Source organism: Heteronotia binoei, chromosome 8 (genome assembly GCF_032191835.1).
Source record: "Heteronotia binoei isolate CCM8104 ecotype False Entrance Well chromosome 8, APGP_CSIRO_Hbin_v1, whole genome shotgun sequence".
NCBI lineage: Eukaryota > Metazoa > Chordata > Lepidosauria > Squamata > Gekkonidae > Heteronotia > Heteronotia binoei.
In genome coordinates, this window is record NC_083230.1 from 120,511,909 (window position 1) to 120,533,250 (window position 21,342).

General features: G+C 48.0%; 1 protein-coding gene across 1 annotated transcript; it reads left to right on the forward strand.

Moving 5' to 3' along the window:
* The first annotated feature begins 1,016 nt into the window (after nt 1-1,016).
* LOC132575932 (cobalamin trafficking protein CblD-like) lies at nt 1,017-21,111 on the forward strand. The gene is given in 8 exon segments (XM_060244620.1): nt 1,017-1,052; nt 3,855-3,999; nt 5,889-5,974; nt 5,976-6,113; nt 11,098-11,203; nt 12,974-13,104; nt 14,072-14,158; nt 20,816-21,111. Coding segments are annotated over 8 exon segments (924 nt in total). The 5' UTR covers nt 1,017-1,043; the 3' UTR covers nt 21,038-21,111.
* The last annotated feature ends 231 nt before the right edge of the window (nt 21,112-21,342 follow it).

Sequence of the window (21,342 nt, forward strand, 5' to 3'; positions counted from 1 at the left end):
ACTATGTGCACAAATTACCCTCTGCGGCCTATCCCTGTGATGGATACTTGCTCAGAAATATATTACAGTTTGTACAATGGGAGTTGACTTCAAGGGGAGCATACCTAGGTTTGCAGGTATAAGAGGGGCCACAGAATACAGGCCACCTCTGTTTTTGAAAACTCTGAAGAAATGGGGATCCCCACTCATTGTTATCACAGTACAGAAATACCAGTGCATTCTCTGCTGGCACTTCATGTTAAGCTAGGACTTTGCACCATTTATTTGTGTTGGAGTTTTACACGTTATTTTCCGTAACCTTTACCAATTAGGAACTTATTAAACTAAACACAGCCTTTGATTTGAAGCTTAGGGAGAAAAAATACAATGGCGTTGTATGCATACAACTACTTAGGAGATCAGGGTTAAGGTCAGATTTGGTATCTGAACATTCTGCTATGTTTTTGTGGGTGATCTTATATCGTTTCTCTACTTGCGCAGCATACTCTATACCAGGGGTGGCCAAACGGGGGCTCGGGAGCCACATGTGGCTCTTTCGCGCACATTGTGTGGCTCTTGAAGCCCCATTGACCAACTCGGAGAAGGCGTTTTTAAAATCATTTCTCCAAGCCAAGCCAGCCGACAACTTGGAGAATGCATTTGACGTTAAAGTTGCTTCCTTTCCAGCTCTCCCTCCCTCCCTCTCCTCCCCCCATCTACTCGCTTTCCTCCCTTCCTCCCTGTCCTGCGACTCTCAAACATCTGACGTTTATTCTATGCGGCGCTTACGTTAAGCGAGTCCGGCCACCCCTGCTCTATGTTAAAATTAAGGTAAAGCAGAAATAATTGACCCTGCGTTTTGTCGAGCAGGTTTTAGTAATCGTTTCAGGCAAAGAGGAGCAGGGCATGTTAATGATGCATGCTAACCTTATGTGACAGTTCAGCATAACTCAGATCCATAACAAGTTGCAACAGAAGTACACGTTATGTAACCAGTTACGCTTGTGCGGCTGCCTGTTTCAGAGAGAGAGAGAGTCGTCCTCGAAACGAAAAGGCCCGTGGAAATGGCCAGCGTAAGTAATAACCATGTTGTTATCTTTAAAAATTGACTTTATAATAACATCGTATTTTAACTGCTGTGCTGTGGATCGAGTAACTCACACGGCGTGTAGGAAAAGCGCTTTTTTCCGTTCTTTTTTTGCAAAAAGCTCGAGAAAACAAATAGAAACGCCCAAACGGGAATAATCAATAAGCCATGGCATGCTGTTTGAACAACCCATGAATAGGAAGAGGGAGCTCTGATTCGTGAGAATTTATTCCGGAACAAATTTCATTAGTCTTCAAGGTGCTATTAGAGTTCTGTTTTATTTTGTATAAAGCGTTGCATAAAACCGGTTTGCTTCACTGCTGAACTGTCTTTGAAGAAGACATCACGCTGTTTACTGAAACAAAATCACGTTTACTCAGAAGTAAACCCACTGAGGTTTTTTGGGATGGGGGGCGGGATAACTCTCAATTTAGTTTCCGTAGAATTGCGTTTTTACAGCCTGCTAGATACATGTTTATTCAAGAGTAACTTTCTCTTTCCTTAGTAGAAACAATGTATGCATACGATTAGGATGAAGTCTGCAATTGTAAATTGTTCCTTTGCCATTGTTTTCCGTGGAACTCTTATAACTTGAGCCAAGGAATGACATATAGCAGGAGTGGCCAAACTGTGGCTCGGGAGCCAGATGTGACTCTTGAAACCTCCACTGCCCATTAGCCAGGTTAGAGAAGGCATTTCTCTCTTTAAATCACTGGTATTTAAAGCTGCTTTCTTTCCACCTATCCCTCCCTCCCTCCCTATACCTACCTACCTACCTTCCTTCCCTTCCTCCTTGGAGAGCCAGTTTGGTGTAGTGGTTAAGTGCGTGGACTCTTATCTGGGAGAACTGGGTTCGATTCCCCACTCCTCCACTTCCACCTGCTGGAATGGCCTTGGGTCAGCCATAGCCCTGGCAGAGGTCGTCCTTGAAAGGGCAGCTGCTGTGAGAGCCCTTTCAGCCCCACCCACCTCACAGGGTGTGTGTTGTGGGGGGTGGAAGGTAAAGGAGATTGTGAGCCACTCTGAGACTCTTCGGAGTGGAGGGCGGGATATAAATCCAATATCTTCATCTACCTCACAGGGTGTCTGTTGTGGGGGAGGAAGGGAAAGGAGATTGTGAGCCGCTCTGAGACTCTTCCGAGTGGAGGGCGGGATATAAATCCAATATCGTCATCATCTTCTTCTTCTCTCAAACATCTGACATTTATTCTATGTGGCTCTTACGTTAAGTTAGTTTGGCCACTCCGTTTTATATAGCTGAACTGTGAGCGCGTAACTAATTTGCAGTAGTTTTTCAGAGAAGCTAAAAGTTGTGTTACCCTGGGAGTCTGAAATTGTAAACTCAACTCTTGAATATAGCATCAGTGTCAGTACATTAGTGAATAACGCTGGCATTTGTGGTCACTAGGCTTCAGAACAAAGCCGCGTGGAGAAGGTACCGCACCTCTGAGCCCCCTGTTGATTCAAAGTAGCAAAGAGTCTGGTCGGCACCTTTAAGACGAACATTTTATTCGTAGCGTAAGCTTTCAAGGAACACAGCTCTCTTTGTCAGACACAAACGAGGAAGAGAGCTGCGTTTCTCGGAAGCTTGCGCGACAATGAAACATGTTAAGTCTTAAAGGCGCTACTGGACTCTTTACTGTTTTGCAGCAACAGACGAACAAAGCTAATTCCTCTGGTCCTATCGATTCAGGCTGCTTTCTGATTCAGGAATAAAAAGAGAAGCCATTTTATGCTCGTTTGTCTGGATGAAGACTTTCTGAGTTCGATGTCATTTTTTTAAGCTTAGGCCTGAGCACAGTTCCATTGCGTGAGGCTGGAGTTGAATTCTCTGCTACTGAGCATAATGACCAAGCATCGCGGCCAGCTGTCCCTAACTGGATTGCTGGCTTCGCTGTCGGCAGTGTTCCCTCTAAGCTGTGGAGCCTTGTGAGCAAAAATTCTACTTTCATAGAATCACAGAGTTGGAAGGGACCTCCGGGGCCATCTAGTCCAACCCCCTGCGCAATGCAGGAAACTCACAAACGCCTCCCCCCTAAATTCACGGGATCTTCATCGCTGGTTACATACTTTGCGAGCTACGGGCATTAAAGTTGTGAGCTCCTGCATAAATTGGTTTGCTCCGGGGCCATTTTCCCCAAGACAAAAATGTGTGAGCTGGGAGCTCACACTGACTCAGCTTAGAGGGAACACCGGCTGTGGGAAATGTAACATCTCAAGACAAACCGGCGGAACTAACTGAAAAAAAAACCCAGCTTGCTCTTTCAATGCATTTTGCTTATCGGAGTACATCTTTAGCCTGGCTTTTTTCTCCCTGCCAAACAATGTTCCCTCTAAGCTGCAGAGTCTTGCGAGCAAAAATTCAACTTTGTGAGCGGCTGCCGTTAACGTTGTGAGCTGCCGGCGTTAAAAGTCGTGTGAGCTCCTGCATAAATCAGGGTGCTCCGGGGTCATCCTTCCTGAGCCAAGACAAAAAGGTGTGAGCCGGAGGGTAAAAAACGGTGAGCCGGCTGACGCTAACTCAACTTGGAGGGAACACTGATGCCCGATGCTGTTTGGAGACTTGGCCGTATGGGAGATCTTGTACAGAATTTTCCTGCCTGAAACGTTAAAAAGTTTAACTACGTTTAGAGAAAACCATCGAACCGGTAAGGCAGAAAATGGCTTCACGCACGGCAGCGACTGTGTTTCTTTTCTTTTTCTCATTGGACGAGGCTTGGCGTACTGAAGTCCTCCTTGTCGTTTGCAGCCAGTGCCACATCCTGTTCTCTTTGTGTCCCCCCTTTAGGTGCTTTCTAGCAGAGCTAGATTGGTGACGTATCTGCCGGGATGTTGTTCTTGGGTTAGAAGGGTTGTAGCGCCCAAGGCTTTTTCCACTGCAGGCTCCTCCAGCTCAGATGAGCCTTCTGTCGTCGCGGCGCCTCCCGACGTAGGTAAGGACAATTCCCAAGAATTTATTTCACATTGGTTAACATCTCAAGTTGACGGGGGCTTTTTTTTTTCTTTCTGGGAAGAGAGGCACGCTGGAACTCTCAAGAGGGACACGAAGGAGAAACGCACGGGTGCCCCTCATGAACTTTAAAATTTTGTTTCCACAAAGAAGAAGATGATGATGATATTGGATTTATATCCCTCCCTCCACTCCGAAGAGTCTCCGAGCGGCTCACAATCTCCTTTCCCTTCCTCCCCCACAACAGACACCCTGTGAGGTAGATGAAGATATTGGATTTATATGCCTCCCTCCACTCCAAAGAGTCTCCGAGCGGCTCACAATCTCCTTTCCCTTCCTCCCCCACAACAGACACCCTGTGAGGTAGATGAAGATATTGGATTTATATGCCTCCCTCCACTCCAAAGAGTCTCCGAGCGGCTCACAATCTCCTTTCCCTTCCTCCCCCACAACAGACACCCTGTGAGGTAGATGAAGATATTGGATTTATATCCCTCCCTCCACTCCAAAGAGTCTCAGCGCGGCTCACAATCTCCTTTACCTTCCTCCCCCCTAACAGACACCCTGTGAGGTAGATGAAGATATTGGATTTATATCCCGCCCTCCACTCCAAAGAGCCTCAGAGTGGCTCACAATCTCCTTTACCTTCCCCCCCCCCCACAACAGACACCCTGTGAGGTAGATGAAGATACTGGATTTATATCCCGCCCTCCACTCCAAAGAGTCTCAGAGTGGCTCACAATCTCCTTTACCTCCCCCCCCCCCCAACAGACACCCTGTGAGGTAGATGAAGATATTGGATTTACATCCCGTCCTCCACTCCAAGAGTCTCAGAGTGGCTCACAATCTCCTTTACCTTCCCTGCCCCCCACAACAGACACTCTGTGAGGTAGATGAAGATATTGGATTTATATCCCATCCTCTACTCCAAAGAGTCTCTGAGCAGCTCACAATCTCCTTTACCTCCCCACCCCACAACAGACACCCTGTGAGGTAGATGAAGATATTGGATTTATATCCCGCCCTCCGAAGAGTCTCAGAGCGGCTCACAATCTCCTTTACCTTCCTCCCCCCTCACAACAGACACCCTGTGAGGTGGGTGGGGCTGGAGAGGGCTCTCACAGTAGCTGCCCTTTCAAGGACAACCTCTGCCAGAGCTCTGGCTGACCCAAGGCCATTCCAGCAGCTGCAAGTGGAGGAGTGGGGGAATCAAACCCGGTTCTCCCAGATAAGAGTCTGCACGCTTAACCGCTACACCAAACAGGTGCTCTGGAACTGTTCTGCCGCGTTCCCCCATTTTAAAAAAGCCCTTGTTGACTATCTGGGGTTAAAAAGAAAAAAAATCAAATACCTTTTTCCAGGGCTTTTTTTGTAGCAGGCGCTCCATTGCCTATTAGGCCACACCCCCCTGATGTAGCCAATCCTGTTGGAGCCTACAGGAGGCCCTGTAAGCAGGGGTGGAATTCTAGCAGGAGCTCCTTTGCATATTAGGCCACACACCCCTGATGTAGCCAATCCTCCTGGAGCTTCCAGCAGGCCCTGTACTGAGAGCCCTGTAAGCTCCAAGAGGATTGGCTACATCAGGGGTGTGCGGCCTAATATGCAAAGGAGCTCCTGCTACAAAAAAGGCCTCGCTTTTTTCAACAGATCTCTGCCTTGTGGAACATACTCCCTGATTCTAACCGTACCTTCAGGATGCGAGCCCCACTGAATTTGGTGAGGCTGACTTCCTAATTAGTATGCTTAGAACGACAGCCTTGGGTTACTGGAACCTTTCTGTCCCTTTTCTTCTTGCAGCGGTGTGCGCGGAAACGCTCGTTGTTTCGCTTCTGAAAATAACGAGGGGGATTATTAAATTAGATTCTCGTGTAGGTCCCAGAACAGTGTGGCCAGATGAAGTATTGGGACCTTTTGGACCTCAGGACGAGAGATTCCGGCTACCGGGCAACATAGGTTTCGACCGTCGACCGTCACCTGCACGGTACAGCGTCTCAGAAGCCAACGCAAGTCCACAGAGGCTCGCCTGACGTTTTAGCGGAGCCTTTGGCGAGCGAAAGGCACGGGTTTGTGATGGCTCAGTACGTCCACGAGTTCCAGGTGACAATCTGGCGACAGCGTCACGCAAGGACCTCGGGTGGTCATGCAAGATCTGGGGAAGGCATCGTTGGGGTTGCCAGTCCCCAGGTAGGGCAGAAAAACAAGGTAACCACAAAACCTCCGCAAGAACCAGCCTCCAAAATTAATTCATACGCCGCAAGCAACTCTCAGAAAAAACGCACGATATTTCTTCGCAAAAGCCACATCGTTATAACAAACCAAAAAGGAACATATGCCCACACCCAAAGTTACCAAAAGGCAGATGATGTCCAGTATTCTCCAATAAGCCAATAATGTCCAGCATATTCCAACAGGAGGGTGTAAGTGAAAAAGCCAGTCACAAAGACTTTCCCACGGAGCGCTGCTCGTAAGAATTCAAATCTGAGTTAAGGAGTCTTCCGCGGAGATCCCAGCTCCACAAACTTTTTCTTCTGTACAGCAAGGCACAAGAACATAAGAGAAGCTATGTTGGATCAGGCCAATGGCCCATCCAGTCCCACACTCTGTGTCACATAAGAACATAAGAGAAGCCCTGTTGGATCAGGTCAATGGCCCATCCAGTCCAACACTCTGTGTCACATAAGAACACAAGGGAAGCCATGTTGGATCAGGCCAATGGCCCATGCAGTCCAACACTCTGTGTCACATAAGAACATAAGAGAAGCCATGATAGATCATGCCAGTGGCCCATCCAGCCCCAACACTCTGTGTCACATAAGAACATAAGAGAATCCATGATGGATCAGGCCAGTGGCCCATCCAGTCCAACACTCTGTGTCACATAAGAACATGAGAGAAGCCGTGATGGATCAGGTCAGTGGCCCACCCAGTCCAACACTCTGTGTGACATAAGAGAAGCCCTGTTGGATCAGGCCAGTGGCTCATCCAGTGCAACACTCTGTGTCACATAAGAACATAAGAGAAGCCATGTTGGATCAGGTCAATGGCCCATCCAGTCCAACACTCTGTGTCACATAAGAACATAAGAGAAGCCATGTTGGATCAGGTCAATGGCCCATCCAGTCCAACACTCTGTGTCACATAAGAACATAAGAGAAGCCATGTTGGATCAGGTCAATGGCCCATCCAGTCCAACACTCTGTGTCACATAAGAACATAAGAGAAGCCCTGTTGGATCAGGCCAATGGCCCACCCAGTCCAACACTCTGTGTCACATAAGAACATAAGAGAAGCCATGATGGATCAGGCCAGTGGCCCATCCAGTCCAACACTCTGTGTCACATGAGAACATAAGAGAAGCCATGTTGGATCAGGCCAGTACCCATCCAGTCCAACACTATGTGTCACATAAGAGAAGCCATGATGGATCAGGCCAGTGGCCCATCCAGTCCAACACTATGTGTCACATAAGAACATAAGAGAAGCCATGATGGATCAGGCCAGTGGCCCACCCAGTCCAACACTCTGTGTTACATAAGAACATAAGAGAAGCCATGTTGGATCAGGCCAGTGGCCCATCCAGTCCAACACTCTGTGTCACATAAGAACATAAGAGAAGCCATGTTGGATCAGGCCAGTGGCCCATCTAGTCCAACACTCTGTGTCACATAAGAACATAAGAGAAGCCATGATGGATCAGGCCAGTGGCCCACCCAGTCCAACACTCTGTGTCACATAAGAACATAAGAGAAGCCATGATGGATCAGGCCAGTGGCCCATCCAGTCCAACACTCTGTGTCACATAAGAACATAAGAGAAGCCATGATGGATCAGGCCAGTGGCCCATCCAGTCCAACACTCTGTGTCACATAAGAACATAAGAGAAGCCATGATGGATCAGGCCAGTGGCCCATCCAGTCCAACACTCTGTGTCACATAAGAGAAGCCATGATGGATCAGGCCAGTGGCCCATCCAGTCCAACACTCTGTGTCACATAAGAGAAGCCATGTTGGATCAGGCCAGTGGCCCATCCAGTCCAACACTATGTGTCACATAAGAGAAGCCATGATGGATCAGGCCAGTGGCCCATCCAGTCCAACACTCTGTGTCACATAAGAGAAGCCATGTTGGATCAGGCCAATGGCCCATCCAGTCCAACACTCTGTGTCACATAAGAACATATGAGAAGCCATGTTGGCCAGGCCAGTGGCCCATCCAGTCCAACGCTCTGTGTCACATAAGAAGATAAGAGAAGCCATGTTGGATCAAGCCAGTGGCCCATCCCGTCCAACACTCTGTGTCACACAGTGGCCAATATATATATATATACACACACACACACACACACACACACACACTGTGGCTAATAGCCACTGATGGACCTCTACTCCATATTTTTATCCAGTCCCCTCTTGAAGCTGGCTATGCCTGTAGCTGCCACCACCTCCTGTGGCAGTGAATTCCACATGTGGCAGGGGTGGCCCACGGTAGCTCTGGCTGGGGCTGATGGGAGTTGTAGGCAAAAAAACATCTGGAGAGCTACCTTGGGCCACCCCAGCCACATGTTAATCCCCCTTGGGTGAAGAAGTAAGACGCGACGCAGTAGTACTCGTTCCCATGTTTCGCTTTTGCTTCTACGGGCTCTCAAAAGTTTTTTTTTTCTTTTTCACATGCTGCCGCTTATACTAACATCCATTCAGTGTGGCCCGTTTTGGAGGCTGGTTCTTGTAGAGGTTCATCGTTACTTTGTTCTTCTGCTCCAGTATCCCCGTTGCTCTTTGTTGGTTGCTCCATCCCCGGGGGGGGGGGCAGGGGATCCCCCAGTTTGGAGGCCCTCCCCCCGCTTCAGGGTCATCAGAAAGCGGGGGTGGGGGGAGGGAAATGTCTGCTGGCCACTCCGTTATTCCCTACAGAGACCGATTCCCATAGGCTGTAATGGAGAATTGATCCTTGGGTATCTGAGGCTCTGGGGAGTGGGCGCTGTTTTTTGAGGCAGAGGCACCAAGCGTGCAGCATAGCATCCAGTGCCTCTCTTCAAAATACCCCCCAAGTTTCAAACAGATTGGACCAGGGGGTCCAGTTCTATGAGCCCCCAAAGAAGGTGCCCCTATCCTTCATTATTTCCAATGGAGGGAAGGCATTTAAAAGAAATGCAGTCCCTTTAAATGGGATGGCCAGAACTCCCTTCGGAGTTCAATCGTGCTTTTCTCACCCTTGCTCCTGGCTCCACCCCCAAAATCTCTTGACTCCACCCCCAAGGTCTCCTGCCTCCACCCCCAAAGTCTTTTGACTCCACCCTCAAAGTCCCCTGATATTTCTTGAATTGGACTTGGCAACCCTATGCATTGTCCAGCTCCAAAGCCAATGCAATCAACGTCCAGAAGCCATGATAGATCAGGCCAGTGGCCCATCCCGTCCAACACTCTGTGTCACAGAAGAACATAAGAGACATGGATCTTGAAATCCTTCTGGAGGCAGAAATATTCCATCTGTATCCTAAGCAAGGGCACAAGGCTACACTTAAAGAGTATTTATACCTGACCAGGCCAGGACCAATATTCCCTCTGAGCTGCGGAGTCTTGTGAGCGAAAATTCTACTTTGTGAGCTTCTGGCATTAAAGATTGTGAGCTTTGCGTGCGTCCTTTGTAAAGTTTATATCTCTGCTACCTGCCGTTACGTTTTATGACGCACGTGGCCCGGACCGACGAGGTCTCGTGTCAGATCCGGCCCTCGTAACAAATGAGTTCGACATCCTTGCTGTAATAACTGCCTGGGAGACGCAGAGAAGGGGGAAGGCCTCTTAGCGCTTTCATGAACGTGGGCCAAGGAACGTCTGGAGTCTCCCCCCCCCCTTTTAATACACCAAGCGGTAGGGAAGCCCTGTCTTGGAAGCGAACAGGGCCGACCCTGGCAAGTACTCGGATGGGAGACATCCTTGGAATACCAGAGCCAGAAGCAGGGGCAGGCTTTATTCAGCCACCTCGCCGAATATCCTCCAGGCCCCCAGTAGGGGTCGCCGGAAGTTGCCATGACTTCCAGGGATGTACCCACACACACAAATACAACAAAAAAAAAGAAAAGAATTCCCACTACCCAGCCAAACTGCCAAGTGAAGGTTTTGCTCCTTGCCAGCCTCCCAGGAGAAAATGCATTTCCTCACAAGGTCTAAAACAGGGGTGTCAAACTCATTTCTTATGAGGGCCTGATCTGACATTAATGAGACCTCGTCGGGCTGGGCCGTGTTGGGCCAGGCTATACGTGTACCTATTTAAGATGAGGTAGCAGAGATATAAATTTGATAAAGGACACAGACAAACGCAAAGATTTAAAAAAAAAAAGACTTAAAACATGCTTAAAATGTTAGCACTTGGTCTTAAAGGTGCTTTCTTTGTATTTCTCCCATGGGAACCAGGGAACTGGACAAAGGAAGCTCTGGCTCTTTCCTTCCTCCCCCAGGGGACCAGGAGGGAGAGGAGCCTCAGCCAATAGAAGGCTTGGCGCAGTAGCTCTGTGTGAGACAGCCTGGCAAGGCGAGCTCTTGTTCCCCCCCTTCCTCCCCAAGGGAGGAGCCTCAGCCAACTGAGAAAATAGAGGCTTTCCTCTGCAGCTCCTGTGCGACTGAGCAAGCCTTGCAAAGCAAGCTGTGATGCAGAAGGAAGCCAGAGAGAGAGAGAGAAGGAAGCAGATGACAGCTATTTGCTCGGGGGCCTGATAGGAGCCCTCCGTGGGCCTGATTCGGCCCCCGAGCCAGATGTTTGACACCCCTGGTCTAAAACAAAAATCATCACAAATGCTCTTGAATGTGTCCGAAAGCAGGCCTGTGAACCTCTCTCCCCCACACCCTCAAATTTGAAAGGGCGTCCTGTGCTCCTGAGGATAGGTGCTCCTGCTTCCTAGGTAGCATCCTGCAGTTTGTCAGGAACAGAATTGCATTTCAGCTGTCCAGAAGCTGCCCGTCGTTTCGGTGGACCTTCAAATTGCAGATGCCGGGGGTGGGGGGGAAACTCTCTGCTAAAATACTCCATCGCTATTCCTGCTGTAGTTTGCACGGGACTGGGAACGATCTGTTCTTCTTTCTTCAGAATGCGGATGCCCCTCATAAACAGGAAGTCAGTAACGCAAAAGCGTACTTTGAAGCTGCCAAGGTGGAATGTGCAATACAAGCGTGCCCGAAACTATTGCGCAAAGGTATGGAATTTGCCCTGTATATATATATATATATCACTTTCATGAACTAATGTTGCATGCAAAAAGTCGTAGGGCCCTTTTGTTAATAGTACTCAAAGGAATTCTGTTAGGCCTAAAGGCTTATGCAGTGGAGGAAAAAACCAGTATTTCTTTTATCTCAGGGGTGGCCAACGGTAGCTCTCCAGATGTTTTTTGCCTACAACTCCCATCAGCCCCAGCCACAGCATGGCCAATAGTTTCAGTCTTTGCCCTTGCAGCAAAGAACATACGTGCCGAGGCGGCAATGTGAAGGGATAACTTTAAGCTTTATATCTGCATCTTTATTGTTATTGCCATTGTATTGTATCTGTTGTTGTACCTTCGTTATACCTTACACGATACTTCGAATGTTTTAACTTTTAGTTTACTTTCCTTTTTCTTGAGATTTTTGTAGATTTGTGACAGCCAATGGCTAATTACAATAAATGAACTGAGAACTACTAGAACTAATTTCCTTGGGCCTTTCGTTAAGAAAAAGGTCATTTTCTGCATGTGCAAAACATTTAGTACCATTGAGGAAAGGAAATGTCCCCTGTGCAAGCACCAGTCGTTTCCAACTCGGGTGACGTTGCTTTCACAACGTTTTCACGGCAGACTTTTTACGAGGTAGTTTGCCATTGCCTTCCCCAGTCGTCTACACTTTCCCCCCAGCAAGCTGGGGACTCATTTTACTGACCTCGGAAGGATGGAAGGCTGAGTCTGAAGTAATTGAAGCCTGAAGTAATTTTAATACATCTTACAGATAAAGAAATCCCAAAGGATAAGAAAGAAATAATTTCTTTATTGATCGCCATCGCTCGACTAGTGTTAGCCTCACGTTGGACATCAGAACACCTACCAAATAGAGACTTGTGGTATCAAAAACTGTCGGATTATCTCAAAATATTTAAAATAACAGCGAAGTAAGAAGAGGATTATACAAGTAATCAATATCAGAAATTCTTAGATTTATGCTACCCGATGCTCACTTATCTAACTGAAAGAGCGATCCTGCCAGAAAATGAAAGTTATAGAGATTTTTTTTTGATTATTAAATGTTTAGAATATTCACATTGAGAGGAGATGGAAATAGGTCTTCTAACGTAAATTCTCAATTCCTCAAGACAACTATATGAGAGGCATTTGCTTTGAAGGAACTGATCTGGAAGGATAAAAATTTAGCTGTGAATATAGTGTTATAGGATAGATTGTAGTTATAGGATAGATTGTAGTTTTAAATATGTGCTGTTTTTGTTGATTTTTCACTAGCCTTGTTATCTGTAAATAGTGTTTTTTAAAATGATTTGCTAAATAAAATTTATATATATATATATATATATTTATATTATTTAAAGCAAGATATTTAGTACAGCAGTCTTCGAGTCCTCTCAGGAATAGATGTATGTCTTCATTCTGATAGGCAACTATTGGGAGAATAAAAAAGGTCGTCCCCTGTGCAAGCACAAGTCATTTTCGACTCTGGGGTGACGTTGCTTTCACAACGTTTTCACGGCAGACTTTTTACGGGGTGGTTTGCCCTTGCCTTCCCCAGTCATCTACACTTTCCCCTCAGCAAGCTGGGGACTCATTTGACCGACCTCGGAAGGATGGAAGGCTGAGTCAACCTGAAGCCGGCAACCTGAACCAGCTTCTGCTGGGATCGATAACTTTACTTAAAATACGGATGGGAGAGAAGAGCATAACAATGACTGAAGCTGCTCTTGGTGTTTTCTTTGATTTCCTCCTTTGTAGATTTTGAGACCATGTTCCCAGATGTGACTTCCAGCAGCCTAACCATACTGACAGTAACTCAGAAAACGACCAACGATATGACTTCCTGGAGCGAAGAAGTTGAAAGTGAGCGAGAGACTCTCATAGAAAATGTAAGTCGTCGGGGGGGTGAGACTAGAATGCCCTTCATCTTCCTTGGAGGCAGGGTTTTGTACAGTCTGTGCATTGTGTCATGTTAGTTCTGATGCTCCATAGAAGGCAAGACAAATGCGCATTGTTAATACTGTATATTACTGTAATGATTACTGATTATTGTAAATTACTGTAAAAGTAACCCACTGGTCACTTTTACAGTAATTTGGTGCAGGGAAAATGAATATCCCCTAAGAGCCCTGTGGCACAGAGTGGTAAAGCTGCAGTACTGTAGTCCTGAGTTCGATCCCCGGCGGAAGCTGGGTTTTCAGGTAGCCGGCTTAAGGTTGACTCGGCCTTCCATCCTTCCGAGGTCGGTCAAATGAGTCCCCAGCTTGCTGGGGGGAAAGTAGATGACTGGAGAAGGCAATGGCACACCACCCCGTAAAAAGCCTGCCATGAAAACGTGAAAGCAACGTCACCCCAGAGTCGGAAATGGCTGGTGCTTGCACAGGGGACTACCTTTACCTTTTTACCTTGTAGAGTAGCATCAGAAGGTATTATAATGTCTCCATTTTGCAGATAATTTGCTTAGAAAGAAAATCTGGGAAGAATTTGAACTGCAGTTGTAAACGAATAACTGAGCTTAATTTCTGCTTTATTGACAAAATATTGAGCACTCGGAACTGGAAGACTAATGTTCGAACCAGGCAATCCTCAAAAGGCAACAAAAGGCTTATATTTATTTATTCTCAAGCCTGAGCAATCAAAGCAATTCCATTCTCCTAGTTACAGAACTGTATTAATCCCTTTCTGACTAAAACATAGAATTTTCAGCAAACCTCATGTGACAAGTAATTCCACGTTCTTGACTACAACGCTGTTATTACAGTAATTTGGTGCAGAGGCAATAAATACGCAGTCAGCGTAAAAGGGCATTCGGCATACGAGGAACTAATCTTTAACATTTGTTTCCTCTCTGCTTAGTTTATCAACGGCGCCAAGGAAATTTGCTACGCTTTGTCCGCTGAAGGATACTGGGCAGATTTCATTGACCCGACTTCAGGACTGACGGTAAGTGATTCCATCGAAGTAGAAGAAGAAGAATAATTGCAGATTTATACCCCGCCCTTCTCTCTGAATCAGAGACTCAGAGCAGCTTACAATCTCCTATATCTTCTCTCCCCACAACAGACAAACTGTGAGGTGGGTGGGGCTGAGAGAGCTCTGACAGAAGCTGCCCTTTCAAGGACAACTCCTATGAGAGCTATGGCTGACCCGAGGCCATCCCAGCAGCTGCAAGTGGAGGAGGTTCTCCCAGACCCAGTTCTCCCAAACCCAGTTCTCCCAGATAAGAGTCCGCACGCTTCACCATTACACCAAACTGGCCCTCTCAAAGGACTGTTGAACGCCATTGACTGGCAACAGATGGAAATGAAAACAAAAGGAGTGACAGTCCATCTAAATTTGTTTCTGGGATGCTTTCCATTTCACTGTGACGTTGAGAAACTGTCCTGCCAGTTGGAACCTTAAGGAGCAGCCAGGGCCGGTGGTTGCCTAGGGCGCCGAGAAGTGGGGGGAAGCCAATTAGGCTCTCGCCCTCCCCCCGCTGGGCCAGGCCACATCTGGCTCAGCTTGCCTCCTTCCCCACTCCCTGCCGCTGCCACTGCTAGCCCTCTCCGGGCCACCGCTGCCCACCCACCCCCTGGCGTGGCATCCTGCCCCCCCCCCCAGACACTCTGCTCACCTGCCTACCACCGCTTTTAATGGCAGCGCTCCACTCGCTCGCTCGCTCCCTTCCTTCCTCCTGCTCGCCGGCTAAAAGCCAGCTTTGCAGCTCACGCCTGCGTGTTTTTTCTCTTAACAAAACGCACAGGTGCAGTCTGGGAAGCCGGCAATGCTTACTTTTAGCCGGCAAGCCTGAGGGGGAAGAGAGCGGGGGAGGGCTAGGGGACACTGGGTGGGGGTGAGGGGAGGGGGTACAGAGCCGTGGGGGGGGGGAGCCATGGGGGCGCTTTGGGGTGGGGCACCAGGCAGCAAGTCTACCTAGGGCTTGCTGGGGGTGGGGTGGGGCTAGCTTTGGCTTTTTTTGTGACCCGGTAGTGAGGCTTCTGTGGCCTTGTACCAGGTCCCGACCCTGCAAATGAGAAACAGTGGTCTAGAGATATCAGAACATTACAGTGGAGCAAAAAATTTCGCAACACCTACAGCTGTTATTGTTACATATCCAGCACACTAGAGTTCAAATTGGTTTAATCTAACACAATAACAATGTTTTTGATTTAAAAACTCCATCCAGACTAACAGTAGACCATAAACGGGGAGGGATGGTGGCTCAGTGGTAGAGCATCTGCTTGGGAAGCAGAAGGTCCCAGGTTCAATCCCCGGCATCTCCAAAAAAGGGACCAGGCAAATAGGTGTGAAAAACCTCAGCTTGAGACCCTGGAGAGCCGCTGCCAGTCTGAGAAGACGATACTGACTTTGATGGACCGAGGGTCTGATTCAGTATAAAGGCAGCTCCATATGTTCATAGGGCACCCCAGGGCGTCGGGCCGGCCCTGAGAGCAGCCTGACAAAAGCAGACAAGAATAGTTTTCATCATGCCTTAGACCAGTCAGATGCCTGTAGCCAGGGGTGGGATTCTAGCAGGAGCTCCTTTGCATATTAGGCCACACCCCCTGATGTAGCCAATCCTCCGAAAGCTTACAAGGCTCTTTTTTGTAAGCTCTTGGAGGAGTGGCTACATCAAGGGTGTGTGGCCAAATAGGCAAAGGGGCTTCTGCTAGAATCCCACCCCTGCTCGTAGCCTAACTGACTTCGTAGGGCTATGGTGGGGATAAAATGGAGAGGAAGAGGAGGATATTGGATTTATGCCCACCCTTCACTCAGCATCTCAAGAGTGGTTTGCAATCTCTTCCCCTTCCTCTCCTCGCAACAGACAACATGTGTGGTGGGTGGGGCTGAGAGAGCTCTGAGAGAACTGTGACTGTACCAAGGTCACCCAGCTGGCTGCATGTGGAGGAGTGGGTGGGGGATCGAATCCGGTTCTCCAGATTAGAATTTGCCACTCTTAACCACTACACCGAACTGGCTCTCAAAAGAGAATATGAGCGATACTTCCTCTAAGACGGGAGTGTCAAACGTAGCCCAGGGGCTGAATCAGGCCCTCGGAGGGCTCCTGTCACGCCCCCAAGCAACTGGCTGTCGTCTGCTTCCTTCTTCCTCTCTCTTGCTTCCTTCTGCCTCACAGCTCACTTTGTCAGGCTTGCTCAATCGCACAGCAGAGCTACAGAGCAAAGTCTCTGTTTTCTCCATTGGCTGAGGCTCCTCCCTTGGGGAAGGAAGGAAAGAGCCAGAGCTTCCTTTGCCCAGTTCCTTGGGCCTCATGGGAGAAATACAAATAAAGCACCTTTAAGACCAATGAGTGCTAAGCATGTTTTAAATTGTTTTAAAAATATATTTGTATTTGTGTTCTTTATAAAATTTATATCGTAGAGTATAGAGTTGGAAGGGACCTCCAGGGTCATCTAGTCCAACCCCCTGCACGATGCAGGAAACTCACAAACACCTCCCCCTAAATTCACAGGATCCTCATTGCTGTCAGATGGAGGTTTCAAAACCTCCAAGGAAGGAGAGCCCACCACCTCCCGAGGAAGCCTGTTCCACTGAGGAACCGCTCTAACGGTCAGGAAGTCCTTCCTCATGTTGAACTGGAAACTCTTTGGATTTAATTTCAGCCCATTGGTTCTGGTCCTACCTTCCGGGGCCACAGAAAACAATTCCACACCCTCCTCTCTATGACAGCCCTCCAAGGACAAAGATGGTGATCTTATCACCTCTCAGCTGCCTCCTCTCCAGGCTAAATATCTCTGCTACCTAATCCTAAATAGACACACACATGGTCTGGCCCAACCAGGTCTCTTTTATGTCAGATCCGGCCCTCAAAGCAAATGAGTTCGACATCTCTGCTCTAAGCTGTGGAGACTAGCGAGCAAAAATTCTGCTTTGTGAGCTACTGGCATTAAAGTGTATTTATTATTATGATTTTAAATTTCCATCCCGCCCTCTCGGGGCGGCTGACAACATTCATATTCACAAGTTAAAACCAATAAAAACCAATGAAACGTAATTACAATTTAAGATTCTGAAACCATTTCGTGGTCCCGTATCACAATATAAGCGAGTTCTTCTTTTCTGACGGTGATCACCTGGTACTCTATAATGATGTCGGGTGGCAGTTCTCTCCAGGTTAGATATCAGTCGGAACAGTTCAGTCTTACAGGCCCTGCGGGAAGTGGAAAGATCCCGCAGGGCCCTTATGGCCTCCGGGAGAGCATACCACAATTCTGGTGCTGCCACCGAGAAGGCCCTAGCCCGTGTCAGATTCAACCTAGTCTCCTTTGGTCCAGGGATGGACGATAGATGTTTTGTCCCTGAACGCAGTGCTCTTTGGGGAACATGTGGAGAAAGGCGTGAACATGTGGAGAAAGTTGTGAGCGACTGCATAAATTAGCTTGCTCTGGAGCCTTTTTTCCCTGAGCGAAGACAAAATATGTGGGCCCGGGGGCTAAAAAACTGAGATGGTTCACACTAACTCAGGTTAGAGGGAACATTGGCCTTGAGGCAAGACAAGGTCGTATGTAATACATGGAAACTTTGCTGTGTGCTGATCACAGAATGGCCTGTAATGGTCTGCATGGCTAATCTCATTAAAGGTAGAAAGGAAGGTAGAAATTTGTTAATGATGGTGTGTGTTGAAGATCATGCGGGGACTATTATCTACCATCGGAGAAGAAACTGTTGAGCGACACCTTCGCAAGACCGAAGCAGCAATGAGATTGGAAAAAGTAAAGCAGACTATTAAGAAGAGGCGCGGCGCAATAGAGGTGGTCCTTCTTCACCCAAAGGGGGATTAACACATGGGATTCACTGCCACAGGAGGTGGCGGCGGCTACAAGCATAGCCAGCTTCAAGAGGGGATTGGATCAACATCTGGAGCAGAGGTCCATCAGTGGCTATTAGCCACAGGGTAGATGGGACTCCCTGTCTGGGGCAGTGATGCTCTGTCTTCTTGGTGCTGGGGGTGGGCAGGGCAATAGTGGGAAGGCTTCTAGTGTCCTGGCCCCACTGGTGGAACTCCTGATGGCACCTGTTGTTTTTTTTGGCTACTGTGTGACGCAGAGCGTCGGACTGGATGGGCCCTTGGCCTGATCCAAAAGGGCTTCTCTTATGTTCTTATGTGACACAGAGCGTTGGACTGCATGGGCCATTGGCCTGATCCAACATGGCTTCTCTTATGTTCTTATGAGACACAGAGTGTTGGACTGGATGGGTCACTGGCCTGATCCAACATGGCTTCTCTTATGTTCTTATGTGACACAAGAGTGTCGGACTGGATGGGCCATTGGCCTGATCCAACATGGCTTCTCTTATGTTCTTATGTGACACAAGAGTGTCGGACTGGATGGGCCATTGGCCTGATCCAACATGGCTTCTCTTATGTTCTTATGTGACACAAGAGTGTCGGACTGGATGGGCCATTGGCCTGATCCAACATGGCTTCTCTTATGTTCTTATGTGACACAAGGGTGTCGGACTGGATGGGCCATTGGCCTGATCCAACATGGCTTCTCTTATGTTCTTATGTGACACAAGAGTGTCGGACTGGATGGGCCATTGGCCTGATCCAACATGGCTTCTCTTATGTTCTTAGGTATGGCCTTCTAAGTCCACTAATGTCACTAGGCTTAGAAGGATGTTTCTCTGCTTAGGGTGGTGCTGTTAAGCTTGGATTTTAAGCCAAATATCTCTAATAATGACAGAAGTGTAGTGTCCAGATCACGTGAAATGGTGGTATCGCTTTGCTCTGCTCTGGTAAGACCTTGCCTGGTCTTATTGTGTATTTTAGGCACCACACTTTAAGAAGGATATAAACAAACTGGAACGGGTCCAGAGGAGGGCGATGAATATGGTGAGGGGTCTGGAGACCAAGTCCTGTGAGGAAAGGTTGAAAGAGCTGGGCATGTTTAGCCTGGAGAGGAGGCGGCTGAGAGGTGATAGGATCACCATCTTCAAGTCCTTGAAAGGCTGTCATATAGAGGATGGTGTGGAATTGTTTTCTGTGGCCCCAGAAGGTAGGACCAGAACCAGTGGGTTGAAATTAAATCAGAAGACTTTCCAGCTCAACATTAGGAAGAACTTCCTGACCGTGAGAGCGGTTCCTCAGTGGAACAGGCTTCCTCGGGAGGTGGTGGGCTCTCTTGCCTTGGAGGTTTTTCAACAGAGGCTAGATGGCCATCTGACAGCAATGAAGATCCTGTGAATTTAGGGGGAGGTGTTTGTGAGTTTCCTGCATTGTGCAGGGGGTTCCTCAGGAGGTGGTGGGCTCTCCTTCCTTGGAGGTTTTTCAACAGAGGCTAGATAAGAGAACATAAGAGAAGCCATGCTGGATCAGGCCAACGGCCCATCAAGTCCAACACTCTGTGTCACACAGTGGCAAAAATGTTATATACACACATACACTGTGGCTAATAGCCACTGATGGACCTGTGCTCCATATTTTTATCTAAACCCCTCTTGAAGGTGGCTATACTTGTGGCCGCCACCACCTCCTGTGGCAGTGAATTCCACATGTTAATCACCCTTTGGGTGAAGAAGTACTTCCTTTTATCCGTTTTAACCTGACTGCTCAGCAATTTCATCGAATGCCCACGAGTTCTTGTATTGTGAGAAAGGGAGAAAAGTACTTCTTTCTCTACTTTCTCCATCCCATGCATTATCTTGTAAACCTCTGTCATGTCACCCCGCAGTCGACGTTTCTCCAAGCTAAAGAGTCCCAAGCGTTTCAACCTTTCTTCATAGGGAAAGTGCTCCAGCCCTTTAATCATTCTAGTTGCCCTTCTCTGCACCTTCTCTAATGCTATAATATCCTTTTTGAGGTGCGGCGACCAGAACTGCACACAGTACTCCAAATGAGACCGCACCATCGATTTATACAGGGGAATTATGATACTGGCTGATTTGTTTTCAATTCCCTTCCTAATAATTCCCAGCATGGCATTGGCCTTTTTTATTGCAGACGCACACTGTCTTGACATTTTCAGTGAGTTATCTACCACGACCCCAAAATCTCTCTCTTGGTCAGTCTCTGCCAGTTCACACCCCATCAACTTGTATTTGTAGCTGGGATTCTTGGCCCCAATGTGCATTACTTTGCACTTGGCCACATTGAACCGCATCTGCCACGCTGACGCCCACTCACCCAGCCTCGACAGATCCCTTTGGAGTTCCTCACAATCCTCTCTGGTTCTCACCACCCTGAACAATTTAGTGTCATCCGCAAACTTGGCCACTTCACTGCTCACTCCCAACTCTAAATCATTTATGAACAAGTTAAAGAGCATGGGACCCAGTACCGAGCCCTGCGGCACCCCACTGCTTACCGCCCTCCACTGCGAAGACTGCCCATTTATACTCACTCTCTGCTTCCTATTACTCAGCCAGTTTTTGATCCACAAGAGGACCTAGATGGCCATCTGACAGCAATGAGGATCCTGTGAATTTAGGGGGAGGTATTTGTGAGTTTCCTGCACGGTGCAGGGGGTTGGACTCGATGACCCTGGAGGTCCCTCCCGACTCTATGATTCTCTAATATATTGAAATCCTAATAAATTCAGCAATCTAATTAAGACTGATGACCCATCCTCTGTTTCTTCTTTTTTTGGCTTTCAGTTTTTCGGCCCTTATACAAACCAGACCCTTTTCGAAACCGACGAACGTTATCGCCATTTAGGATTCTCCATCGAGGACCTGGGCTGTTGCAAAGTTATTCGCCACAATCTCTGGGGAACTCACGTGGTGGTGGGAAGCATTTTCACCAACGCCGCACCCGACAGCCCCGTCATGAAGAAACTGAGTGGAAGTGAATGGCAGGGCACCGCGCAGGTGCCTTGATTCACGCCCTGGTCGACAAACCCTGTTGGGGAAAATCAAGAAGTGTTAAATTACACAGCTCTGAAGTTCGAAAAGAATCTGTTTTATTTTCAGCAGCGGGTTGTGCCTCTACGCAATCCGTAATGGTAGCTCACCTAGCCAGTTTGGTGTAGCGATTAAGTGGGCGGACTCTTATCTGGGAGAACCGGGTTCGATTCCTCGCTCCTCCACTTGCAGCTGCTGGCATGGCCTTGGGTCAGCCAAAGCTCTTGCAGGAGTTGTCCTTGAAAGGGCAGCTGCTGTGAGAGTTCTCTCAGCCCCACCCA